General features: G+C 44.9%; 7 protein-coding genes across 7 annotated transcripts; 4 read left to right on the top strand and 3 right to left on the bottom strand.

Annotated features, from left to right (window-relative positions):
- Window positions 1-12,628: 12,628 nt before the first annotated feature.
- On the bottom strand, window positions 12,629-14,347 carry A1O9_11299 (uncharacterized protein; the record flags this gene model as incomplete). The annotated part of the gene is made up of 5 exons (XM_013400017.1): window positions 12,629-13,188; window positions 13,256-13,693; window positions 13,749-13,858; window positions 13,913-14,160; window positions 14,213-14,347. 5 exons carry the CDS (start codon window positions 14,345-14,347, stop codon window positions 12,629-12,631), a joined length of 1,491 nt encoding a protein of 496 aa, XP_013255471.1.
- Window positions 14,348-15,170: 823 nt separating this feature from the next.
- Window positions 15,171-16,210, top strand: A1O9_11298 (uncharacterized protein; the record flags this gene model as incomplete). Its single annotated transcript, XM_013400016.1, has 3 exons — window positions 15,171-15,212; window positions 15,273-15,689; window positions 15,746-16,210. 3 exons carry the CDS (start codon window positions 15,171-15,173, stop codon window positions 16,208-16,210), a joined length of 924 nt encoding a protein of 307 aa, XP_013255470.1.
- Window positions 16,211-16,784: 574 nt separating this feature from the next.
- On the top strand, window positions 16,785-18,992 carry A1O9_11297 (uncharacterized protein; the record flags this gene model as incomplete). The annotated part of the gene is made up of 1 exon (XM_013400015.1): window positions 16,785-18,992. The coding sequence occupies one exon, from the start codon at window positions 16,785-16,787 to the stop codon at window positions 18,990-18,992; it is 2,208 nt and encodes a 735-aa protein (XP_013255469.1).
- Window positions 18,993-19,021: 29 nt separating this feature from the next.
- Window positions 19,022-20,489, bottom strand: A1O9_11296 (uncharacterized protein; the record flags this gene model as incomplete). Its single annotated transcript, XM_013400014.1, has 2 exons — window positions 19,022-20,077; window positions 20,133-20,489. 2 exons carry the CDS (start codon window positions 20,487-20,489, stop codon window positions 19,022-19,024), a joined length of 1,413 nt encoding a protein of 470 aa, XP_013255468.1.
- A 1,375-nt stretch (window positions 20,490-21,864) lies between these two features.
- A1O9_11295 (uncharacterized protein) lies at window positions 21,865-22,686 on the bottom strand (the record flags this gene model as incomplete). The annotated part of the gene is made up of 1 exon (XM_013400013.1): window positions 21,865-22,686. One exon carries the CDS (start codon window positions 22,684-22,686, stop codon window positions 21,865-21,867), a length of 822 nt encoding a protein of 273 aa, XP_013255467.1.
- Window positions 22,687-23,782: 1,096 nt separating this feature from the next.
- On the top strand, window positions 23,783-24,239 carry A1O9_11294 (uncharacterized protein; the record flags this gene model as incomplete). The annotated part of the gene is made up of 2 exons (XM_013400012.1): window positions 23,783-23,861; window positions 23,914-24,239. The coding sequence occupies 2 exons, from the start codon at window positions 23,783-23,785 to the stop codon at window positions 24,237-24,239; spliced, it is 405 nt and encodes a 134-aa protein (XP_013255466.1).
- Window positions 24,240-25,691: 1,452 nt separating this feature from the next.
- On the top strand, window positions 25,692-26,295 carry A1O9_11293 (uncharacterized protein). Its single transcript, XM_013400011.1, has one exon. It carries the CDS (start codon window positions 25,749-25,751, stop codon window positions 26,049-26,051), a length of 303 nt encoding a protein of 100 aa, XP_013255465.1. The 5' UTR covers window positions 25,692-25,748; the 3' UTR covers window positions 26,052-26,295.
- The last annotated feature ends 120 nt before the right edge of the window (window positions 26,296-26,415 follow it).

Below are 26,415 nucleotides of genomic sequence, written 5' to 3'. Positions count from 1 at the left end.
AGCCTAAAGGTACACTACGAGTAATCGCTCTAGGGCGTACTCTAGAGCTTTATACGGGTTTAACCCGTAATAGTATTACCGTATCGCCTTATATAATACCGATAAGTTCTCGTACTTAAGTAAAGCTAGGAGGGTGTCCTTAGGCCTTAAAGTTAAGTATCCATTATACGAGGAGTAGCTCTTATTAGTTTATTAATAGCTGCCTTAGTTCGTGAGTAATAGCTCGTGAAAGACCTCCTTGTAGTCTACGGCCGAGAGTTTTGCGATCCACGTCATTTGCCGCCGCCGCGGAGCGTATAGTTAGAAAACGTCGGGTTTTATAGTCACTAATGGCTTGTTGGATCCTGAGCTCTCGATTGGATGCCATTTTATCTATATAAAAGGTGATTTGTACGAGTAGTTGGGTGTAGAAGACAGGGAGTGGCAAGAAAAGACGCGTCGGGACGCGTGGGTCATTAATGGGGTGGGTCATTTAATGGGTGCCTGACTTAGTAGTTTCAACATCACTGCTCTTGACAGATTCACAATAGCCTCATCTAATACCGCTTCTGAGCTAAAAACAATGGGGCTATAGGTTTCAATCATCCTGAGTGTCTACAAGAGTTATGCCTTCCCCCCTGATGGATTATTAGCATAGTTTGCCCACTCCGCAAGGTTGCGCCTTCAAGAAAGCAGGAAAGCCACAGAGTGATTGTTGTTTGCTCTGGTTTACGCCTCCAACTGGCCACGATGGAATTGATCCCTTAATCTTGGTGTATGATGGGAAGGATTGCTTGCGCAGATTGGGACCCCTTGCTGTCATATTGATTACAACATTGCAGACATCAAATGTCAGTGATGGAATTGATTGCTCCTTCACCAAACTCTAGACATGCATTGCTTACTATGCGAAAGAGTCTGTCCATTCAGGTATATTCCAAAAGGTCCGGAAACTCCCTTCAACATCGCAAATCATTATTCATCCAAGAGTCTACGGACACTGCTCCACCGGCAACATGACTTCGATTACCATCCTTTCCCAGATCCTCTCGCTTAGACTACTGTCGGAGTCAGACGTCGCCAGCTGCGCCCTCGTATGCAAAGCTTTCAACATTGTCGCCACAGCTAGCTTGGATCGAAATGTATACTTTGAACTACCAAACTTCGCATATACCAATGAAGAACGTTTGAAACACCAACAAGGAATTGCGCTCAGTCCAGCTCCTTTTGACGCAACTTGCGGCCAATGATAGCCCAGCCGATCGTGTCTACAGCCTGATCCTCCATGGATTCTCCAACGACGTACTTGACACAGCCGCCACGACCGGAGAGTTCGACAGGGACTGCCTCGCCTTCAATAGGCTGGTCAGCGATGTGCAGATCTGCGTCCCTGCTCCGTTGACATTCTTGCAACTCACCTCAAAGATGACCCACCTGAAGCCCTGAATCTAGACGTCAGCATGACAGCATTACTGTTACAGGATTCGATCATACTTTCAAGCCTGGAGTGGCTGTCCCCTCGAGCTTAAATGCACATTTCCCCCACATCCCGCTTTTGATGAGCCAGCCACGACTGACCGAAATTCGTTTGAACCACCGAATGCTCAAGACGGTTATGACTACTGCTCCTCAGAGCTCGACGGTCACGAAAATTGTACTGGAGCCCCAACGTAGGAACCTGACCGCCGTCGCCCAACTGGTTCAGACGTCAAAGTCTCTCGTCCCTGAAATGGCGTCTTTACTCTAATTGCTGCTGGCATGGATGGCGCGGGCAGCGCGGACGTCAATATGGGATCACTCTTTCCGACGGGAAAAGAGTGGCTTCAATATGCTCCAAGCAACAGGAATGGGTCACTCTCGCCTTAAATCAGGTGGCACACTCTCTTCAAGAATTAGTCCTTGGTCACAGTCACTATTCAGTTGAACAGGGACCCATTCGTTGTAAACTCAATAATATTCTGATCCCATCATTGCGCAACTTTGAGTGCCTGAAAGAACTCAGAGTGGAGGCCTCGATGCTGCTTGGAATGCAGAGATGCTCATCACATAAGTGCCAAGCTCTCAACTACTTTCGCCCTGGCCATGAAATCGCCACCATCCTTCCGATCAGTCTGAGGATGCTCCATTTGGAGATTGGACGAGAACAGTTGGATCGTGATAAGAACTATGGTAAAGATATCGTGAGAGGCATCGTGCAACAGCAAACCGACCACTTCATTCACTTGAGCCACCTTGTCCTGGAGGAAATCGATCCACAATACTGGGGGCCAGCAGAAAACGAGCTCGAAGAACTGTGCCACAAATATAGAAAGCACAACCAAAAGAATTGGGACCTTGAAGAAATCTAGGCAATGGTGGAAGAGTGTGGCGCCATCGGCGTTCAATTGTCGTATGCATAGCGATGTAGCACGCTTGAAAACCCTGGTCAGATTGCTTCTTAAATCTGGCGGTATCTCTTTAAGTGCAACTACACAACCATGCAACTGGACAACAATTGGCGTCTAAACTACCTACATATTTGAAGGTTAATAACGCCAGGGGCGATAAGAGAAAGGAGAAATATAATCGTGCTACCATAGTGAGCTTGAGTGACGAAATACGCTACAAGAGAACGAATCTAGCTTTATGTAGGACAGCCTTTTATCTCCTACACACTAGGCAATTCATACAGAAATTGGTCCTGCGAGGAGTCACCAGTGGCTCAAGGGCCCAGGTCTAGAAGCTTAGATATTGCCATAATGCGATGAGGTTGTCTGAGAAACTAAATGATGATTCCATTTCTATAGGGTATAGAGGAAGTCGGGCCTAGACATAGTGTTAAGTCAGGCACCCATTAAATGACCCACCCCATTAATGACCCACGCGTCCCGACGCGTCTTTTCTTGCCACTCCCTATCTTCTACACCCAACTACTCGTATAAATCACCTTTTATATAGATAAAATGGCATCCAATCGAGAGCTTAGGATCCAACAAGCCATTAGTGACTATGAAACCCGACGTTTTCTAACTATACGCTCCGCGGCGGCGGTAAATAACGTGGATGTTATAATCCGAGCTGCAAGTAGTTCTAACCAAGGTAGGGTTCCTTAATAGAGTGGGTACCAGAGTAGTGACCAGGATAGACTAAGGGAATACTTATTCGTCGGACTGTATCCTAAAATATAGGTATAGGATTACTAACGAAGTTAACTACGAACTATACTATCTAGGTGAATAAGTATATATATATAGTGCTAGCCTAGACTATAGACTTACTTAGACTATATTCGTAGTCTATAGTCCTCTATAGTCCATTCCTCGGTCACGTAGCGTAGCCTCGTTCTCCATCGGCTAACTTCCTCGTTTCCCTCGAGTATAGGCGGCTTGTCCTTAGCGACCCTTCTAGTAACCTAGTTCGTAACACTATCCCCTCCTCTCTCTATTCGTTGTCCTCAACGTACATAAAGTAAGTGTCGTCCGCTAGAGGCGGTCTATCCTTTCTCTTTCCTTTCCATGGCTAATTATACCTCCTAAGGCCTCTCTCTCTAAGTCCGAATAACTCCGACGTCTTGCTACTAAAATTGAACTCCCCGGTTTCGGTTTCGAGACTATAGCTCCTTACCCTTAGTGCGTTAAGGCGCATAAAGTGTGTATCGTTCGCGAGGGTTACTCTCGTTATTCTGTCTATATACGGAAGAACATTATATATAGTGGCACATTTTCGGATGCCGAATTCGATTATCTTAAAAATAAAAAACGTAAACTACGCGAAAAGAACGAGAAGCTACGCTAGGAGTTAGCTAGCCTAGCTCGCCGTATCCTCGCCGCTTAAACCGAGCAATCTAAAGTAGAAGCTCGGCTCGAGAAGATTACTAAGAAACAAAGTGAAATGGTTAACCGAGAAGCACGGCTTCTCGGGGAATTAGTGGACGACGGTCCCGGCGAGTTCAATTTTACCGTGATAACCGATAACTTTCTAATGGAAGAACCTTCCTAGCTAGATTACGCCGCCGGTGATACTAGGTAATAAGTTTCGGATTAAGGTTTATCTCTAGTTCCTAGGTATTCTCCTATTTCGGGTACCCTAACTATTTAACTAGGTATCTCGCCTAGCGGCCTTCCCGCCTATATTAGAGTATAGTTTCCATATCGTAATAGGGTTCTTAGGTTTCTTTATCGATATATACTAGTCCTAGTCTAGCCCCCTCTAGTGCCCTCTCCAATAGTAATTTATAGAATACTAGATATATATTTAGTCCTCCCGGTAATTGCAGCTTATAAGAGACTAGTCCTAGTATTTTCTTGATTCGGTATAGACTAATTTTCGTATAATCTAGTTTTTTGCTTAGTCTTTATGTTTTTATATTTTTTATGTTAACGTAAACTATCTCCCCTTCCTAGAAGTCTAGTCCCTTAGATCTTTTCTTATTTACTATTTTTATAGTTATTTTTAATATTTTATCTAACTTTATCTTTAGTAGAAAGTGTAACTTATATAAGTCTTCGACTTTTATCCTTACTCTTTCCGCTATAGGTCTATCGCCTAACGGTTCTTTCTTAAAGTCTAGGTGTCTCCCGTAGTTTGCAAAGAACGGCGATATCCCGGTTACCGATGTATTATTATTGAAAGCGAATTAAGCTATTGGTAATAGCTCAACCCAATTCTTTTATTAGTAGTCTATATAGCATCGTAGATATTGTTCTATCGTCTAATTCGTTCTTTCCGTTTATCCGTCCGTCTATAGGTAGTATAATGTAGATATCTTGTGTTTTATTCCTAGTAGGTCGGTTAACGATTACTAAAACTGTAAACTAAATAGTTTGTCCCTGTCCGTAATAATAACTTCTAGTATTCTATATTGTGCGAATACTATTCTCGTAACTACGTATACTAGTTCCTCTATTATCGATGCTTCTTTATATAGTAGTAGGTAAATATATTTTATTAATATATCGTTTATTATGAGTATACTGTCGTAAATCGTGCCCGTTATGGGTTCCTTTAATGGTAGTAGCTTAACTATAAAGTCCATTACTATTCTCGACTATACTTTATCTATATTTTCCGCTAATTATAATAAGCTATATAGTTTATGTCTTGAGTGTTTAGCTTTATAGTATATATCGTAATTCTTAACGTAATCCTTAACGTCTTTTCTTAGTCCCGTCTAGGTAAAATCTCGTGTTATTAGTTCGATTATCTTGTTAATACCTAGGTATCCTACGCTTTTATCGTTATGCCTTACTTATATAATTTTCTACTTTTATTCTAGTATTAATTCTATTTCTAATGTCGTAAGTATTCTTATTTTTATTTTTCTATATATTAGGTAATTTTCCTTTTTCTCTAGGAGCGCTGTCGGCTCCGGCTCTAGTCCTTCTATATAGTCCGTTCTTCTACTAAGGGCATCGGCTATAACGTTTTCTATTCCTCGAACGTATATAATTTTAAAATCGTAAGAGGCTAGAGTTTTAGCCTATCTAACTTATCTTCTATTAAGTTCTTTAGTTATCGTTCAGTATATTAGATTTTTATGGTCTAAGTATATTTACACTGGGTATTTAGCTCCCTCTAGGTATACTCTCTATATTTTTAGGTATTCTACTACTACGAGTAGTTCCTTGTCGTAGACATCGTAATTTACCTCGAGTCCGCTTAGCTTCCTTAAATAATATACTACTAGATAAAGCTTCCCTTATTCGTCTTTTTATTTAAGGTAGCCTCCTATTGCTTTGTCTAAGGCGTCTGTTTCTACGGTCGCTTCCTTTTCTAGGTCGAAAATATATAAGATTAGTGTAGACGTTATCCGTCGCTTTAGCTCTTTAAAGGCGTTCTTATATTTTTCCCTAAAATCGAAGATTATTTCTTTCTTAGTTAAGTTAGTAATTAGTACTACGATTTTTAAGAAGTCCTTAATAAACTTCCGGTAATAGTTTATTAATCCGTAGAACGCCTATACTTCCTTAACTATCGTTAGTTCTAGCTATTCTTTAATAGCTCGGACTTTTTCTTAGTCCGGTGCGAGTCCTTTCGAAGACACAATATAGCCTAGGAATCTAATACTATTCTTATAGAATTCGTATTTAAATAGCTTAAGTGGGATTTTATTTTCCTTTAGCTTTTCCATTACTTTCTTTATATACTCTACGTATTCCTCGTAAGTCTTTAAGAAGATTAGGATATCGTCGAGATAGATAAGGGCGAATATATCTAAATATTCTCTTAGAGCGTTGTTTATAAATTCTTAGAACGTTAATAGTGTATTAGTAAGTCTAAAAGGTATAACTAGGAATTTATAGACCCCCTATCTTGTTCGGAATACCGTTTTCTATTCTTCTCCGTTAGCTATTCTAATTAGGTAATAGGCGTCCCTAGTATCTAACGCTATAAACTATACGGCGCCTAAGAGGCGATCCTATAGCTTATCCTATCGGGGAATAGGATAATAGTCCTTAATAGTTTTATCGTTAAGTAGTCTATAGTTAATATATAGTCGTAGTAATCCATCCTTCTTTATTACGAAGAGTATACTATAGGATATGGATCCGTATTTTCCCGCCTTTAGTTAGCTTCTTCTAACTAAGCCCTTTACTTCTAGTTTTTCGATATAATCTTTTAGGAAGTCTTCTTCTTTCTTCGAGAGTAACTTTAACTATTCCTTATAGTTAAGTACTTCCCCTTCTTTTATAGGTATCCGGTAATCCTAAGGCTAGTATTCTAGAAGCGCTACCTTACCTTCCTTTTCTATAAATAATTCTTTATATTTTATATATTTCGGGGGTAGCTCTTCGATATTAGTTTAAGCTAATATCCTACCTCTCGGTCGTACCTATATCGCCTTTGCGAAGGGAACCTTTAAAGATAATCGGTCTTCTATTTTTATTCCGTAACTATAATCCGGAAATTCGAGTTCTCTTATTTTCTAGTTTATCTAGGGGTTATGTTTTTCTAGCCACCCTATTCCTAATATAGCGTTATATTTTATCGCTATTATATCTAGGGTTATTCTTTCCTAATAAGTTCCTATTAGTAGTTCGACTTATCGTAGTTCTTTTCTTATCTATCCGTCCTTAAACTCTATTGGCGACCCGTCTACTATTATAAGTCGGTATAGTTCTATCTTTACCTTTACGTAGTCTTTTAACCTTTACGCTACGTAGTATAAGATATAATTCCCGTTTACTCCGGAGTCTATTATAAGTTATATAGGAAGGTTCTGTAGAACGGCCGTAAGGACTATATATTCCGCTTTACCCCTATCTAGCTTATGTAGAGTCTAAGGCTATTGCCATGGGTGACCTAGCCTTAATAGGTTATCCCCTCGTCGTTTTTTAAATATACGTATAGTCTTAGCTCTACTACATAAGTGCGTTCGTTACACTCGTTTATCGACCGATATATTATCTTGCTGATCGGAATCCGGGGTTAATTAGGACTTATATTCTATAGGTGTTAATATGGCTTAAAGTGCTATTAGTAGCTTCTTCCCGCGCAGCTAAAATAACTAAATAGGTACGTTAGGTCTACTCGTCCGTCGATGTAAGGTACATCTTCTTTCTTATCCTCCCATATCGTATGTAAATCCCGCATCGTTAGTGCTTCTATTCCCTAGATTTTCTTCGCGTCTTCCCAGTTAAGGTTAACTATAATCCATTCGTAAGTTGGCCCCTATACGTATACGTATATAGCTAGCGCTTAATTATATCTATAATCCTAGTAGAATAATATATTAATTTCGTTCTATTATTCTTATAGTTTCATCCTAGGATTATAATGGATATAGAGGTATCTTCCGGTCTCGCTAGTATATCCCGTATATTCGCTATATTTCTAGTACTTTATTATAATCTTAATCTAATTTCTCGTAACCTTGGCTACGTAATATTTTTCTTCTTCTTCTGACGATACGTCGGAATCTCCGTCCGATTCTTCCGCGTTTACTTCCTCCCATTCCTCTTCTTTATTATCGAGGGATACTAATCGTACCTATATTCCTCTAATCGTTTATACTAGTAGGTTATAGCGTACTACTTTACTCCCCACTATATCGTGTAAATAGTAAGAAGCTACTACTGGATATTCTAAGTCGTAGTATCCGTTTAGACTAACCGGCCTTCGGGTTAATTGTCTTAGTCCGCTAGGGTAGAATATTAATTTCTTAATACCGTCTTCAATACTTACCTAGTAGTAGTTAGTAATAAATACCATAAGATAACATTCTAACACTACTACCTTACTTTCCTTTTCCATTAGTACAACGTCATCGAGGTAGGTATACGTTACTCTCTATAGTCTTGTTTTCTCGTATTCATTCAACCACCATCGTGATTCCTCTAATTAGTTATTATTCTCTCCTTCTCTAAATAGGAAAGGGAATGCGTAGCCCACGTAGTCGTGCGTATAGCTATTTTCTTTATCCTCGTATTTATCCTAGGTACATTTATAGATTATTATATAGATTCTTTCTTTCTTCGGTTATCCTAGGGGATTATACTATATCCCGGGGTTTTCCGCTAGTCCTACTACCTAGTAGTAGGTTCGGATAATTACTAGGTCGGGCTTATTTAGTAAAATCTCATCCGCGGATCCTTTTTCTATTATAGATATATTGTAGTAAGGCGGTGGTAGCGTTACCGTCCTTAAACTAAATAGTCCGTGCTTAAGCTAAACTAACTATCCTTCCGTATAGGTTACTCCTTCACCTAGTCCTTTAAAGGTTGTAAAGTAAGCTTCCCCATTATACGTATCGTGTATATATTCGGCTCGTAGGGAGTATTCCTAGTCGTTATACTTCTAGATCTATATATACTTTTATTCTCTCCTAGAAGTAGCGCCTAGGTTGTATCGGTATAGGGTTTCTCCTTCCCTTCTATCCTAGAAATATATATAGAATTCTATAGAGTTCCTATATTATCGTAATATCTCGTCTATCGGTACCTATTCGTCTTCTTCTCGCTAGATTCTTAGTTAATATAGTTCCCCATCTTCCGTATACGTATAGGTATATCTATATTGTTAATATCCTCGGGCTCGGTACTTATAGATTAACGCCGTTCTAAACGTTTTCTACGTTACTCTTCTATCTAATACCGTAACTTCGTTGACTATTTTCTAGAATCTTATTCTAATTGTCGTGTAGTTATCTATATTTATAAGTACCGTCTCTTTTTCGAAATCGGCCATTATTATGGCTAGGGTTTCCTAGACCCTCTATTCCTATTCTCGAGGTTTTATGCTTCCTCTATCTTTATATGGAAACTATTGTTTTTCGGTCTTTAAAGCTAAATAGAGTTAGTAGTCGTCCTTATAATAGAAATACTATAATTCTTAAGCGTATCTTACGGCATTTCTCCTCGTATTATATATTACTTCGCTCTATTATTCTCCCTTTAGGAGTTCGTCGAACTTTTCTTTCTTCTAAGTCTTACACTTAGGTCCCTTAGGTTTCTTAGTCTAATGTCTTAACTAGAATTCTTCTTTTAATTACTTAGTGTCTAACTTACCTAACCCTCGGGGGTTATCCGATTCCTAGTAGTCCCTCTATACTAGTCTACTCCTACCCTCGGTAGGTCTTTAGGTCTCTTTAATAGTATCGGCCTTTTTCGCTATTAAGCCGTTTACACTACCGCTCTATATATTCATTATATATAGTCCTCGAGCGCTTTTCTTTTCTAGGTAATCGCGTACATAGTGTTCGGGCTTACTACATTCGTAGCATAGGTTTTCCTTCCTTTGTCTCTCTTTCTCTCGATCTCGTCCTCCCATAGCCTTCCGCCCTATGTTTCGGCCTCTACCTATGCCTATTCGTCGGGCATTATAACGTTCCATAGCGTCTAGGTCTATAGGGTCCCCGTAGTCTCGTGGGCGTCCCGTATTAGCTCGAGGAGAATACCGATACCCCCGGTACCCTCGCTTTCCTAAGCTTCTTCCTTAATTATCTTCTATACGTAGCTCGTATAGTCGATTATTAAGTTTAATAGCCTTGTCTACTATATCTTTATAGGTTTCTAGGCGCTCTATTATTTCCTTCCTAACTTCCTTCTTTAATCTATTGTAGAACGTATCCTTAAAGACATTATCGTCCGTATACTCTAGTTCCTTCGCTAGTTTCTTAAATTCCGAATAATAATTAGCTATAGATCCTATTTGTTTAAGGGTGTAGATGGTACGAGAAGCTACCGTAGCTTCATTAATCGTGCCATAGATCTATTTAATTATTATTTCGAACTACGTAAAGTTCCTAAAGTATACCTTGGTTTCGTCGTCGGAGTTAGAGGACTCGAGGTAGTCGTCCCATACTAGTTTAAACTAATAGAACGCCGCCCCCTTAAGGTGTATTACTATAAACATAACCTTGTCCTCTACTTTAGCATACTTAGCTAGGTTAAGCTTAAAGGTAGTCTTAAGTTATATAAGGAAATATCCTAGCTTCTCCCTATTCCTATAGAATAGTTCCACCTTAACACTATCCCGAGATATATCAGTAAGTCCTAGTGCGTCAACTATATCTACGTCGGAATCTTCGTCGGAGCTGCTGTCTTAAACGATATTGGTCTTTAAAGAATTGTTCAAGGCTATAAGTAGACGTACGCTAGGTAGTGGGGATCTAAGTCGAGATAATCCTACGTCAGACATCTAATACTAATTAAGTAGTAGTTAAAGTATTATAATCCGAGCTGTAAGTAGTTCTAACTAAGGTAGGGTTCCTTGATAGAGTGGGTACTAGAGTAGTAACTAGGATAGACTAAGGGAATACTTATTCGTCGGACTATATCCTAAAATGTAGGTATAGGATTGCTAACGAAGTTAACTACGAACTATACTATCTAGGTGAATGAGTATGTATATATAGTGCTAGCCTGGACTGTGGACTTACTTGGACTATGTTTGTAGTCCATAGTCCTCCACAGTCCATTCCTCGGTCACGTGGCGTAGCCTCGTTCTCCATCGGCTAACTTCCTCGTTTCCCTCGAGTGCAGGCGGCTTGTCCTTGGCGACCCTTCCAGTGACCTAGTTCGTAACAGTGGATCGCAAAACTCTCGGCCGTAGACTATAAGGAGGTCTTTCACGAGCTATTGCTCACGAACTAAGGCAGCTATTAACAAACTAACAAGAGCTACTCCTCGTATAATAGATACTTAACCTTAAGGCCTAAGGACACCCTCCTAGCTTTACTTAAGTACGAGAACTTATCGGTATTATATAAGGCGATACGGTAATACTAATAGCTATCGGTTATAACTAGCTATCACGATTTATACGGCGTTATCTAGAGATCTACTTAAAGGTAGGTAAAAAGATCTATAGATTACGCTTATAGAGTACTACTCCTAAGTCCTTAACTCGCTAGTTTAAGTATTTTAAGGCCGTATAAGAGCGATATTAAGTTCTATAGCACAATATCTTTAATATAGATAAGATAGGCATCGCTTTAGGCGTATACGCCAACTAACGAGTAGTTAGTAGGATCGATACTACTTAGTTATATAAAGTAATACTAGAAAACTATAAATAGGTATTAATTATCGAGATAATATTAGCGATTAGTCGTCGACTTTAATGCCTCGTTATATTTAAAGGAAATACACTTTAATCCACTTAGTTTAGCGATCTAGACCTTCCTAAGTACTTATATACGATCTCACTAAACGGCTAGACCTTAAATAATATCGAATTAGCCTAGCTACGTTAGATTTTCATCCCTTAGATAGCATCGAATAACTATCGACTCCTCCTAGTCGACGGACATAAAAGTTATACTACGTACGAGTTTATATAGGAATACTATATAAATCGAATCGCCTTAATCTATTTAATACTCTATACGAGTTATATTTTATAGCTACTTAATCTTACTTACTTTTTACTCTTAAAATATCGATATCGGGACGAAATCGCTAACTTAGCTAGGTTCGACGATGCCTCGGCCGTAAAGAAGAGTAAGTTCCTTAAATTATACGAAAAAGTAAGTAGTAAAGGTCTCTTAGCATTACGTATTACTACTAGGTAGAATATAGCTAGTATTTATCCATAGAATCCTCGTAAAGTTATACGATCTCACTAAGTCCTATAGGATAGTTAAAATAGTTAAATATCGCCGGTAACGCCGCCATTACGGAGGCTAATTTAATACGTACGGAGTACTATTCGTACGCCTCTAAATTAGCGTGAAATAAGGTAGGAAACGTAGTTAATTTTACAGCGTAAGACCGTCTCTCGATTAATACGTTTATTGCTTAATAAGACTAGCAAATTTCTCGATCGATTATAGTTTAATATTACGCTTAAATTATAATAGTTAACTATCCAACGTACATAGCTAAATAAACTTCATGCTACAAGACAACGACGAGTAGCAATCGACTGTAATGAGGTCTTTGCGAGTATCGAGACGATAACACAGGCGAGGCAAGCCATGGAGGCTTTACAGGCAACGACGCGGTCAACATCTCGCTTGCCTACCAGGAATACTACGCAGGATGAACAGTCAAACACTACACTCACCCCGTACATACATCAATTTAGTATTAATGACGTTGTAGAGTAGATAAATACGATTATATGGACTGGTGGCAAAGTGCATTACGTAGGTCATTAATGGGGTGGGTCATTTAATGGGTGCCTGACTTAGTATCGTGGCACCATTTAGCAAGGCAAATGTCAAAAGTCACCTCAGATCCCCCATCATTCTGAGCTCTGCCTCAGACTTGCCTTCAAGGAGATGATCGCGTGCACCGGACCTTCTTAATCCATTCTCTCGGCGTAGCAAGAAATAGTGAAGGATCGAACCACCAAAGAGAGCTAGCCCCAGGTATCCGATGACGACAGCGTGGCCAGTGATGAAACGAGGAGCGTCTTTGCCTCGGTAGACATTGCTGATCACAACACCTTGCAAGTTTGCCCAGCCCATCGCGAGTCCAAGGGATATGCCGCGCTTGTAGACCCCTTCTGTGTTGTTCGACAGCCATGTGACGGTGTTGGGTATGCAGGGATATATGCCCATCGCCGCCAGAAAAGTTCCTGCATATTTCGCACCCGCGGGGAGGTCGCTGACTAGGATGCCGAACCCTATGACGCTGAGTGAGGAGACTGCAATTGCACATAGTCCTCGTTGGCGGATTCGGTCAGCCAGGAACCCAACGGCGATGGTGAGCAGCGCGGCGGCAATGTATGGTGGGACGGACATCAGCTGGGCGGTTGTTGCTTTGTACCCGAGCTCGGCCAAGACTGTATCATCATTTGGTGAGTAATTGTGACCCCAATAACGTAAAGAGGAAAGAGGATGCTTGCATACTGGTTGGGAGGAAGATGCTGAAGCCGTACAGCCCACCGCCAGCTCCCATGTAAATCAAGGCGCTCGTGTACGTCTTCCAATCTCGGAGACTTTCCATGACATACGCCCACTTGAATGATTCATGGTCTGCACTTGATTGTTGATCTGCTTTCAGTCGCTGGTAGACTCTGACACGATCGTCTGCGGACAAAAAAGTGGCTTCATCAGGGAAATCGTGGACCATCCAGACAGACAACAGACCGACAACAATAGTAATGAGACCTTCCAGAATGAAAATCCAAGCCCAGCCGGCTTTGCCCCCTACGCCGTCCATCTGGCTCATTGCAGCTGCCAGGAAGCCACCGAATGAGCCGGCGATGGCAGCAGCGCTGAAGAATATGGCTGAGCGGACACCGAATTCCGAGCGCTTGTACCAGCATGATAGGTAGAAATTGCATCCTGGAATGGGTTTTAAGTCAGTAACTGCTCCGTAGTGTCATCGCGAGCTTCATACCAGGGAAGAGGCCAGCTTCGAACAGGCCAAGGAACCAGCGAGCCGTCGCCAGCCCGGCGAAATCATGGACCAAGCCACAGCAAACGCAAGCTACCCCCCAAAGGACCATTCTGTATGGTTATTAGCAATATTTCACAGTGTTTATTGGTCAGGAACTAACTGACATCACTGGGATGTATCTGCTGGGGCGAAACCATTTGAGAAGCACGTTACTCGCGGGCTCGAAGACCGAATAGGAGACAAAGAAGATGGCGAGTGAAGCATTCCATTGCCCATTGGTCATCTTGAGGTCTTTTTGTAGGCCTGCGACCTTTGCATTGCCAATGTTCGTTCGATCCAAGAACGAAATCAGGTACAGAAGGCACAGCCACGGGATGAGGTTGAGGTCAAGCTTCCACAGCAACTCGCGGTCCTGTTTGTTCTTATATCAGGAAGAGAGGGCCTATGTCAGGATGGTGACATACTCTTCTTTTCCGTTGCTCGTCGCTGAGTCCGGCGTCTAGGTCACTCGGTGGTGGGGACGACTGAGCCTTTTCATCATGGTAAAGCGACTCGACATACTCGTCGTTGATTTTAGTCACACTTGCGTTGCCAGCCATTGTTGTCTGTCAGATGCAAAAGAATTCAATGAAGTCTTGACTGATCGTTGAATCGTTGAATCGTTGCAGGATGCTCTCGATCTTTATCCTTTGCTTCCAAGACCAACATAGTCTGTCGTCTTCGCTTCTGAGCGGCCTCTTCCCCACGGGGTGAGCTCTCGCCTGCTCACACCCGATGAACGGAAGAGAACCTGGTGATTTATCCAGCAGTGCAGAGTTGAGAAGCAAGATGGCGCTTTCTAGGCCCTCACAACCATGCAAGCCATGCTTTGAGTTGATTAGAGTTCAGACCCAGAAACGTGTGGCAGCTAATCAACATGGACCAACGCGCCTTAAAAGCCCTATTGAGAAGCTGATTGATTTTGCAGATCACAAGTATTCGTTTGATAGAACGTTGTCCAAGTGACGCCACCATTGCGCTCGAGATAGAAGCGCGGAGGACGCCTCCGCGCCTCCGCGCCTCCGCCCTCCGCACGACGCATTCAATCCCTTCAGCTTAGTAAAGGATCCTCACCCAGTGCGTGTGGTAAGATAGAGCTGTCCTCGGTGAATGACACTTTGTCCCTAGCTCGATGGACATGCCTGGTACCTAGTCACTAGATTCCGCGCCTTTTTTTCTCCTGAGACCTCATTCAGAATTTGATTTCCAAGTAATCGCCCGCAGATCACGAATCCGTGAGAATCCGTGAAAATGTTTCGTAAGGATGTCCCAGGGATTGCTTCCTAACAACAGTTGTAATGATCGACAGAAACATGGATAGAATAAAACATGCATATCTGACTGCTGAATACTCCCTTACTTCTGTTTTAAAACAAAGTCGAAATGGCAGCTAACATGGACGTCAAGAAGGTCATTCTCATTGGGGTATGTAGACTCTTTGATACAGAGTGTCTTGATACATAAATTAATATGTGATTTCCACAGGGTGCAGGAACGCTCGGTTCAGTCATTCTCCAATCCCTCCTGGCTTTATCTACCTTCGAGGTTAGCATTCTTTCAAGAATTTCTTCAAAGGCTTCATTCCCTGCATCAGTTTCAGTCATCACAGCAGACTACGACTCTGAGGATGACCTAGTGAGGGCCTTCAAAGGACAAGATGCTATTGTCAGCGCAGTGGGAGGAGCAGGATTCACACAACAAAAGGGTTTTGTCATCGCAGCAATCAAGGCAGGAGTTAAGCGGTTTGTGCCTTCGGAATACTCAACAAACACCCGCAGCGATGCAGTCCGAAGTCTTGTTCCTCTTTTCGAGGCCAAACAAGAGATCTTGACCTTATTGCACGAGAAAGAGTCAACAAAATTCTCTTGGACAGGTCTGGCAACTGGTCCTCTGCTTGACTGGGTAAGTGAATCACGGAGAACACTGACATCATCTGGGTCCCGACTGACGTGCAATAGGGGCTTCAATCGGGGTTTCTGGGCTTTGAGATAGCTTCCAAGAAGGCAAAGATTTGGGATAATGGTGACATTGTGTTCTCAGCAACAAACCAAGACGAAATTGCGACTGCTGTGATTTCGATCCTGCAGCATCCAGTCGAGACTGCAAACAAATACCTCTACGTCCAAACCGCCGCGGTATCTCAAATAGACATTCTCAAGTCTTTAGAGGCCGCAACCGGTCAGGACTGGGAGGTTGAGCGTGTCAAAACTGAAGAGTTAGTGGGTTTGGGAAAGCAGCTTGTTGCATCAGGCGACTTTACTGGCAATTTCCTGCTTGTGCAAGCGTCGGTCTGGGGAAATGGTTCGGGATTGCGACAGAACTTCTCCGTCGATGAGTCCCTTGCAAATTCAATGTTGGGTGTGCGTCAAGGTGAGTTGGATGAGACTGTAAAGAGGGTAGTCAATGCCGCTGAAAGCAACTAGCAGACAGTAGCCCGATTTTCCCAAGTTACAGAATCCATAAAATTTGTGAATATCAGCTATAAAGCCGTGCAAATTTGAATCCAATCAGGGGTTTGATCATTCATCCAAGAGCCCGAAAATGCAGGGGTCAGAGAAAGAGAGTCAACACGCCCAGCCATACTAGTCGACGAGTTAAGGCAAGGAGCAAACTCGATGATTGTCCATGGGCTGTAAATCTCTGATCCAGCGACGTAGCTCCCATTCCTCTGCCAGGAAACGTAGGAACATGAGCACTCCAAGTTATACTCGTACATAGGTCATTGTGGTTTTTCAGACGGTCAAGGTGTGGTGGTGATGCTTGGGTGCCGATATGAGCGAAGTCTTTATCAATTCAGCCGACGTCCAATCGGTGAACCCCGTGGATCAGGCCCCTCTATCTGGTTGACAATTGACAGGCACCCACAGGCAATCAAAACCCAGGACCGAACTTACCATTGTTGAACTCTTCCACTATACAGAGTACCTCCTCGCCTGAAGGCGGATTCATCAAATTGCATGATTTAGGAGCGCCTGTTGACAACTGGTCGGGTTAAACATGTCTAGCGAGAGCCAGAACCTTGTTGGTCCCATGCACCTCCGGCCGCCTAGAGTGGCACCCGGACGATCATGCATCGCATGTCGCAGACGGAAAATCAAATGCGACAGAGAGCAGCCTTGTGCTTATTGCGTCAAAATCAGAGTCCAATGCGTGTATCCGGCGTCTGAAAAGGAATCCAAGCGACCGGCAGATGACGATGTCTCTGCTCGATTGAAGCGCATCGAGAAGTCATTGGCAAGACTAGAGGCGAGCTTCTTGAGTGAAAGTTCGCCTCGTCCGCGAGAGGAGAGTCAAGATGCCGCCACCAAAGAGACCCCCAACCAAGAGGTCAACAATACCCAATCGACGCCTGGGGGAAGTGGCCGGCTGGTTGTCGAGGAAGGCGACACGCGATACGTGAGTGGCAGTTTTTGGGCCGAGTTGGAGGACGAGGGCGAAGGCGAATATCACGATCTTGCACCCAATACTGGGGCTGCAGCAGACGTAACAAGCGCCTCACCCTCAGATCCTACGACACTCACTGGCTTGCCCTCCTACCAGCGGTTCATTTTTGGCATGACTACAACGCCCGAAGCAAGTGGCCTCCAACATCTTCATCCACCCGAAGCACGCATATTCACCTTATGGCAAATATATCTTGAGAACGTCGATCCTCTGTTGAAGCTTCTCCATGCCCCAACTGTCCAGCGTCAGCTTTTGAGGGCCAGCACCCATTTGGACAAGATACCGCCTCCCGTGGAAGCACTCATGTTCGCCATCTATTTTGCCGCGGTGACGAGCTTACAGAGCTCCGATGCCACCCGAGGTCTTCTTCAGCAAGAACGACCAGATTTATTGAATCGCTATAGGGCGGGTATTGAACAGTCTCTCGCCAATGCAAATTTTATGACCACTCCAGATGTGGCGACCTTGCAGGCTTTGACACTCTACCTGATATGTGCCAGGCAGACCGTCGACAAAGCTTACATCTGGTCAATGGTCGGTCTACTTTATCGATTGGCGACAAAGCTTGGCTTGCATCGAGATCCAGTTTCGTTAGGCCTTCCACCGTTCATGGCTGAGATGAGAAGGCGGTTGTGGTGGCAAATCTGCATACTGGACGTACGGATTGCAGAAGACAACGATATGGATCCGTTGATCTGCGAGCATAATTTCGATACGCAATATCCCAGCAACGCCAATGATGGTGACTTGGATATGAACATGACCGAACCCCGCGAGGCTACCAACGGCCGAACAGAGATGTTGTTCTGCTTGACCAGATTCGAGATAAGCTATGCAGCCAGGAAGCTGGTCTTCTCTGAAAAGTTCAGCTCGGACAACGGCTACCCTTCTATGAATCTTGCTGAGAAAACAGACCTCATCGACAATGTCGTGAATGATTTGCAGGAGAAATATCTCAAAGACTGCGATTTGGAAATTCCCATCTGCTTTCTCGCCGTTACCGCGTCGAGATTAGTGCTTGCGAAAATGAAGTTGACCATCTACCATCCGGCGCGTACACAGTCCTCTAGCTTGTCTCACGAACAATTCATAGCTCTTGTGGCGAGTAGCATTGACATCATTGAGTATGCTCACCAGCTCAGAACGGATCCGAAGTATTCACGTTGGATATGGCTGTTTCAGCAATATGTCGAATGGGATGCAGTCGCATTCTTACTGTCCAGCTTGACAGTCTCACCCTTGCCATCCTTCGCGACTAGGGCATGGAAAGCAATAGATGGCTTCTTGGAGGACTGGAAGAGCCATGTACCCCATGGTCAACGGGAGAGGAGATGGCGACGGCTTCTTGCACTTCAAGCAAAGGCGAGGGCAAAACAAGGAGCTACCCCCGAACGTGATGTCCAACCCAACAAGCAAATTCCGATTTCATTGGGAACAAGCAAGGAAATTCCCGCGAATGCAATTCAACAGACCAATGCAATGATTCAAATTCCGAGTCAGGTATTTTCAGAAGCTGCTGGTCCACTACAAGGGTGGCCGCTACATCAGAGCCTTGCCTTACCCCCAAGTCAGTTTTCACAAGCCGATAACAATCAGCAAGCAGCAAGACTCAATATGACTTATTATCCCTCAATCATCTCAAATTCGGCTACTCAGGGCTGCTTTGATGACTGGGGCTTCGACAATACTCCGTACCCAATGTATGCTGCAGCAAGCTGGGAAGTGAGCGTGGATGAAGATTGGGGTGCCCCATGGCTCTAATATTTTGCGATGCCAATGACCCCTAGTTTCTAAGTATGGAGCGCCTCATGATGTGAGAGGTTTCGACCCTCCGGCTCCTCCACATATGAAGCCTTCACCAAGACATTCCTATCGAGGAGGGCTCCATGCTTCATTAGGACACTCTGCACATCTTGATGGCTTGGATCGACGCCTCTGAGGGCTTTCAAACTAGCAGCGGTTCCGGCAGCTTGACCTGTGGCCAAGGCTGTTCCTAGGACCCTGAAAGCACTGCTGGCGGATTGATCCCCGTCGATGCAACGGCCAGCACAGAAGAGGTTAGAAGTATCTTCACTCCACAAGGATCGAAGGGGGATGTCGAATGTGCCGTTTGGTGGAGCTTTAAAGATTATGGGCCAGTCTTCTTTCGTACCATCATGCCATTCCATGTACCATGCACCTATTGCCACCGTATCTACAAAGTCTCGACTTTCCAGGATATCGCTTTCGGTCAATTGATAGCGGGAGTTGATGTGCCGTGATTCCCGAGTACCAAAATTCGGTCCTGATGAGACAAGATACATCTTTTCGTGACCAGGCAGCTTCCGCAGTATGTCGAGGTACACTCTTGCCTGTCTCCTACCCTCTCGTTCAGCTGCAGCTATGCTAGCACTGTTCCTTGCATCATACTGCGCCGAGGCCATGTATGTACTGATATCGCCAGATCCGGGTAATTTGATGAGCACACCAACATTCCGAGGAATGCTCTTCTTCAAGCTTGGGTCTTGTTCTTTCGCAGCAATGATTGCATCGCGCCACGCAGCGGATGTGGGGTTTGCGTCAGCTAATCCGCCAAACCTCGTAGCCAAGGAGCCCATATTCACATGGCCATGATTGCCGTATCGCGTAGATGCACCGCCATGATAAGCCAGATCACCGTCGCCAGAGCAGTCAACGAATGCCTTTGCGGTGATCTTCCGTCGGCCTCTTCGTTCCTGAATCTCAACTGCGGCCAATTGGTGATCGCAGCGCTCACCGCCGACCACGGTGCAATGCAGAAGGACGTCGATACCATAGGATCTTGTCAAGTCGTCCAAGACTCGCTTTAATCCTTCGGGGTCGAAGTTCTAGATTGTTGGTTAGATCTTGAGCCATAAATAGTGCAAATCATTCGACACCTACCTGGACGTATGCCACGATTCGGTCAGGAGTTACAGCTGCAGCATGTTCCTCAACTAATCTTTCATGTAGCTCTGACCATATCGAACCAACGGCTCGCCGTGGCTCACTTTCAACACTGTACAATCCGGCAAATGACAAGACGCCACGATGGGTTGCGGCTCCCCCTAAGCATCCTTCACACTCAATGATTAAGACCGATGAACCTGGGGATGCTTGTCTGGCACCAATTGCCGCTCCAATTCCTGCGATTCCCCCGCCGACGACAACTACATCATAGGCATCAACGTCCCTCTTGGTTGAGTCTTGCATGAAGCCATTGATGGCAGAAACACCATGTTCCAAGATCATGGGAGACATGTTTTGGAGAGTGGGTATTTCGGATTCTAAGATGCTAGCTAGGTCTTCCGTGGCTGAATAGCGAAACGGCCGCCATAGTATAAATACCGTCAAGGATGCTACAGATCATGAAAATCTACCTTGTAGCGCCATTGGAGGGTGATGGGATGAATGCAATAGTGGACAGCAACGTCCACCGTGACGAGGCTTCCCTAGGATGAGTATGCGGCCTTGCACTCTCCGCTCCGTCCTCCGCACTCACTACGCAGTGCGCGGCGTGAGCGCTGCGGCCTACCGGACCCCAGCGAAGATAAGCTTGAAACTTTATCGGATGAAGTCAATTAGGGGTCTACCCGTCATGGTGTCTTCTTATTGGGAGATTAAATTGTTAGGGCAGGGAGTTCGAGAAGATGCTTTACCACCGTGCTTGAAATGATCGTCAAGTCAATGGAGTTCATCCTAGAAAGAATTGTAAGCTGGCACGACGTCTCCAGCCTGAAAGAGGAGTATAGGGCTGCAGTCGTGAAAGAGCGAGGACCAGCATGCCTTGTACTGGTATAGGTTATGGGTTGAATGATAAGTAGAATTGATAAATAGGAGTGGTGGCTCACTATGGCATTTGTGCCTTGGTGGGTAGCCAAGTGTGGCATTTTCCCTAGTTTAGGAATGTAGAACTGGTGAAATTTGCTTGCGCTATTATGTGAGCTGTACGCATGCAGGGTGTCGCCTTCGGGTCTGTGTTGGAGCAGCGAATGCCTCGGAAGCAGAACCGGATCCCTCAATTGCGAAAGACAACCCCTGAACCAACAGACATGTGTTGCCCTGCATGTCCGAGTCTCCGTCATTTGCAGGTTGCGAACGTAAGGCTTTGAAATTTCCCTCATCAAGGGCTAGACGGCAATACCACCTACCCGTCATAAAGCCAAGAAATTAACAATCCTTCAGAGACCTCAGCTCATCACTCATGGATTGATTGATGGCAAGCGTGAGCCACTCGATGCAGACTACTAATTCGCTTGCTCTGTGCCATGATATCTGGGACCAGAAGAAATGCAGAAGGAGGTCAATCGATTTCTAGCTGTTAAAGATCACCTTCGGGCTTGGTAGCCGGATCTGCCCTCCAAGAGACATCTCTGAGAGATCGTTACACATCCTCGTCGCTCAAGTGGAGTGGACGGTTGAAATCAGCACGCCTTGTTTGTTGGGCCTTGGTATGAGCGTCCGGCTTCAATGTGCAGCCTAGAATGTTGGTATTCGAGTCGAAGTGAAGCAATACGCCAAAGGCAGAGCTTGTTAAGTACAGTCGGCAAGAGGAACCCTTACTCAGACATAGATGTCTCAGTGCGGTCAACACTCAGGTGGTCCTCATGCAGAATTGCAACAGAAGACAACATGCTCAGATCCTGCGGTTTACGGCCGGCAGGCGAGTATCAAGAGCAAGTCGGTCGCCCGGAGTCAGGTCAACCCCTTGCTTGAATCCCTCTTTAAGCGCCAACAATTGCCGGGTGGCTCTGTCCTTCAGTTCTGGGTTGTTTCCGTCAACGACATCGATCGATGCCTGCAACAACGCGCCACCAGAGCCATCCAGGTCTCCGAGCTCCGAGATGTTTGATAAGAAAGAAAAGTCGGTCATGGCAGACTCTACCGAGCCCTGTGGCAGAGTGAGGACTTTATGAAGGTAGAGTGTTGTGTCATTGTCGTAGAATTTGAACCCAGTAAGCATGTAGCGAGAAACGTACTCGTAGCCAAAATGGTCCATGAATGTCATGAGGCTGCCTTCATCTAGAGGGGTGCGGGATATCAGCCTTGTACTAACGGCTTGCTTGCCAGGGTCGGGAGTGTCCCTGAATTCGAGAGTCCAGTTGATAAGTGAGTTTAGATCAGGTCCACCACCGTTGGTCATTGTCACGTCACCAGTTCCGTCAGTAGGTTTGGATTCGGGTGATGAAGAGATGGGAGTGGCGACCTCTCCAACAAGTTGAACATAGTACAAGCTTGCATTAAGCATGTTCTTCCAGCGCTGGACATCTGGCTGCAGGACTCCTTGACTACCTCCCGCAGAGGGGATCTTGTCTAGACCAGACGGTTGGCGTGCCTGGAAGACCAAGTGGATCTCTGAAGCATCAATCGGCTGCATACGCGTGTACCCGGCAAGTTGCTGCAGTGTGCGATGGTGAATTTCCTTAGGCACTTGGCCGTAGAGCGCGAATTCATGCATGGTTTTTGTCAGAGAATGTGAGCCTCTACTGAATTCTCGGTGATTGGTTCGCAGGACTGTCCAGGGCGAACAGTGATGCGATGGGTCGCCACCGGTTCATGCGATGTCGTGATCGATGGATTAGTCAGGAGACCTGATCATGTGAAAATCTGTCTGAGCAGGAGCGCTGTGACCCGAGACGAAAACGCAAACCGTCAGCCGAGGCACGCAACGAAAATTCAAGAGGAGGTAAATCGGGTGTGCAAAGACGAATATTAAGTTATTAACTGTGCATACGGAGTACCGGTATTGACCAAGGTGGATAGTTTCAGATGAGAAGAACGAATGTACCGGGAGTGTTTGAGATTCCGGTATTTTCAGGCCTAGCGTATCATACCACTGCCGGTGAGTGCAGATTTCAGTATGGAGTATGGGGTAATTAATTACTTTACGGTACGAGAAGTCGCGTCAATGGAGGCTGGAAAGAAGCGAGTTTTCATGTGGGTCCTGGCGCGTCACCATTGGCGGACGGTGTCTCGACCATGCTCGATAAGGGAAAAGCTAGAGCTGCCTTGCCGTTGCGCCGACCTCCGATGGCCTGCGCCAGTGGCAGCCCAAAGCATGACACAAGCTATCTTCTATCTTTTTATCGTTGCTTCTTATGCTAGCATGTTCATTCTTCCCCAGCTCCGAACCCTCGCCCTCGCCCTCACCTACCGGATTTAGTCCTCCCGATTATTTCTTTTTCAGCAGAAAACCATATCATACAACCTTGAGACAGTTTCAGCAATCGAGAAATTCCCATTCATTCCCCCACCCAGCAGGATCACGCAAGCTGTATCTCTCCCACACCTATGTACGAAGCCCCCCTCAAACTTCCACTAGACGAGCTCCATATCCATAATACTTAACTTTCATACCTGACGACTCCCACCCCTCCGAGCGACCGGCACTGTCAATCCCTCAACCTCTAGGCCTGCCCAGCAGAAACGCCAGAGACCCGCTCCTGCACTGGATAGAGCATTGGACCCTTGTGCTCGACTCAAACATTCTCCCGCACATCGCCTTAACAGTTCCTCCTCCCTGCTCAGAAAAGACAATATCGTACTTCTCCAAGATGCGGGCCTCTGTGATCCTGCGAGCTGCTCAGCACCGAACTCCTTCCATCAAATTCCTTGGAAAGAGATCCCCTCCAAGTACGTCTTCTGCCCTGCTTCATAAGGCATTTTAAGCTAACGACCAGTGCAGAATCTGTAGATCATACTCCTCACCCACACCCTGCCTCACCTACACACTCACTCCCCGACAGCTTCGCAACCTACCGCTCCAAAGCTCAACAGCACGGTCCTCTGGGCGGCAACCGTAGCAATGCATCTCCCTTCCAAGCTTCGACTTCTGGCTACGCAACATACGGTGCCATTGGTGGGTCGGCTGGCAAGTCACTAGGCTCTGTTCAACCGAAGAAAGGGGAGTTCTTTGACAGAAGTGACTTGCCAAAGCGATTCTGGCGGACCCAGTGGAGCGATGAAGAGATCGATGCTGTGTCATCGGGTGGGGCTAGCCTAGTTGTCTGAGCATAACCCAACCTGACGATTTTCTTTGATATCCCCTCGATATTGGCGTTCCTGGGTATAAGAGGCCTGGGCGCTACGATTCTTTGATCATAAAGAGTTCAGATGAAAGCAATAGCCGCTTCCGATTGTCGATGTTCAGAGGAAGTGTTTCGCTTCAGTCGACGGATTAGAACATGGAAGAAGAGAATAGGCTCGAGACGCTGTCTGCCGTTCTTATATCGAGCTTCAGCATGCCGAGCATTGCCGGGCGTTATTCCTGTTGGCGAAATCCTTGTAAATACCAAATTTGGTTCATCAAAATTTAAGATTCCACCTTCAACACCAGAATTGAGACCATTTATTAGCCCAATATGTTCTTGAGTGGCCTCACAGATTAATACCTGACCTGGTCCTGCAGGTGGTACTGATGTCTCTCCAGGATTCTGAACGCATACCATATATCAATACAATCCTCAGAGCCCTCAATGGGCCTCAAGCTTGGGCTACTGCAGAAAACATACCAAATCACTTGGTAATTTCTGCGGTATAGGTGTCATGTGACGGGTATCAATGATGAGGCTCATGTATCAGACTCTTCTCAACTGGTTGAGACAAGAAAACGAAAGACAAAGAATTTCATTGTGCCAACAAGAATCGATTGACCCATTCGAACCTTCTCACTAACAATTCATTGTTCTCGTCCTTCTAAAGTATGAAACCGAGGGCTGATACTGTCTTTGTAGACCCCTATCGAGGCGAGACAGCCTCTTTCCTATTCTACGCCCCCAGAACCATGGATGGGTTGAACTCGTCGGTCGTTACGTAGAATTCTGGGCAGTCCGTATTCGCTTAAATGGCATCCGCTTCCTCTCATGAAAGACATGATAATTCCAAGTTGGAGTCCCAATGATATTGAGCACTCCTAGCTCTATGCTTGGCTCAGGGGAACCTCTTAGGTCATAAACCAGATACGATGAATTAGACGGGTTTTTAATACGTTGAGGACCATATCCCCTATTGGCCTCCCCAAGCCAATGGACTCGCAAGTTTCTCTGCAAGGCTAGCACTCGCAACTTGTGGGCCCCGTCAATCAGGGCTCAATGGAATCGCAGCTCTAATTATTTTCTACACGTGGCATCCAACAGACCAAGTACGAACTCAATGCATATATGGAGATAGATGTTGCAAGAATAGTGATGGTAAGGCGTCGCACAACAGAAATGCTGGAGAGATCATTAAGCTCGTAATGCATGCAAAAGAATTAAATAGCTCAGGCTAGAGCAATGCATGACCTCAGTGGAAAAACAGCACTTATCATCGGTCTGGGGCAGAGTGCCCCCGGGGGGGAATTGGATCGGGCGATAGCGGTACTGCTGGCGCGTCAAGGAGCGAATATCGTGGGCGGCAATAGATCTATCCAATCCGCGGAAATTAAAAGACAACGGATAGAAGAATTTGGAGGGCAGCTGTGACCTATTACAGGCGGATGCAACATCATTGGCGTCGGTGCAGTCTCTCGTCGAGGCGTGTATGGAAAACCACGGTCGAGTCGAGATCGAGCCAATAACGTTGGACGATCTGCGCCGGGAGACCCCGCCTCTCTATCCGAGGAATTATGGGGATTCACAGCTCCATTTGAACTTGAAGAGTGTCTATCTCGCTTGCCATTTTGTTCTGTCCATCATGCGAGAACAGAAGGATGGGAGGATAGTCAGTGTATCGAGTATTGCGGGTCTTCCTTACATTGGAAAACCACAAGTCGCGTACAACGCCACGAAAGCAGCGATTATCCATCTGTTGAAGAGTACCTGCAGTTCTCTATGCTCAAGATAACGTAAAGCTGAATACGGTGGTACCTGGATTAATGTACATGCCATATATAGAGCAGCTGGCAAAGAGATATGGCGCTGAGAGCGAAGAGCAAATAGCATCATGTATGCGAAAGAGGGAAGAACAAGTACCCAGGAATAGAATGGGTGATGCGTGGGATGTTGCCCAAGTTTTCCTGTTTCTTGTCTGGGATAAGACACGATATATCATAGCAGAGAATATTGTTGTCGATGGAGGGATCACCGCGTCGACACGGAAAGCCCAGCGACGGATATATCGGTCTATGGTATGTACAGAGGCTGGCCGGCTCTCCAAACTCAATAGAAATCAATTGCGTGCACACCTCTGCTGCTAGATGCAAAGCAAT

This window comes from Exophiala aquamarina (genome assembly GCF_000709125.1).
Source record: "Exophiala aquamarina CBS 119918 chromosome Unknown aczIA-supercont1.16, whole genome shotgun sequence".
NCBI classification, from domain to species: domain Eukaryota; kingdom Fungi; phylum Ascomycota; class Eurotiomycetes; order Chaetothyriales; family Herpotrichiellaceae; genus Exophiala; species Exophiala aquamarina.
This window is presented reverse-complemented; position numbering and strand designations above follow the sequence as displayed.

Bases quoted from the DNA above. Each gene is read 5' to 3' on its own strand.
- A1O9_11293 (XM_013400011.1), top strand. From the start codon at position 25,749: ATGGAAAACCACGGTCGAGTCGAGATCGAGCCAATAACGTTGGACGAT.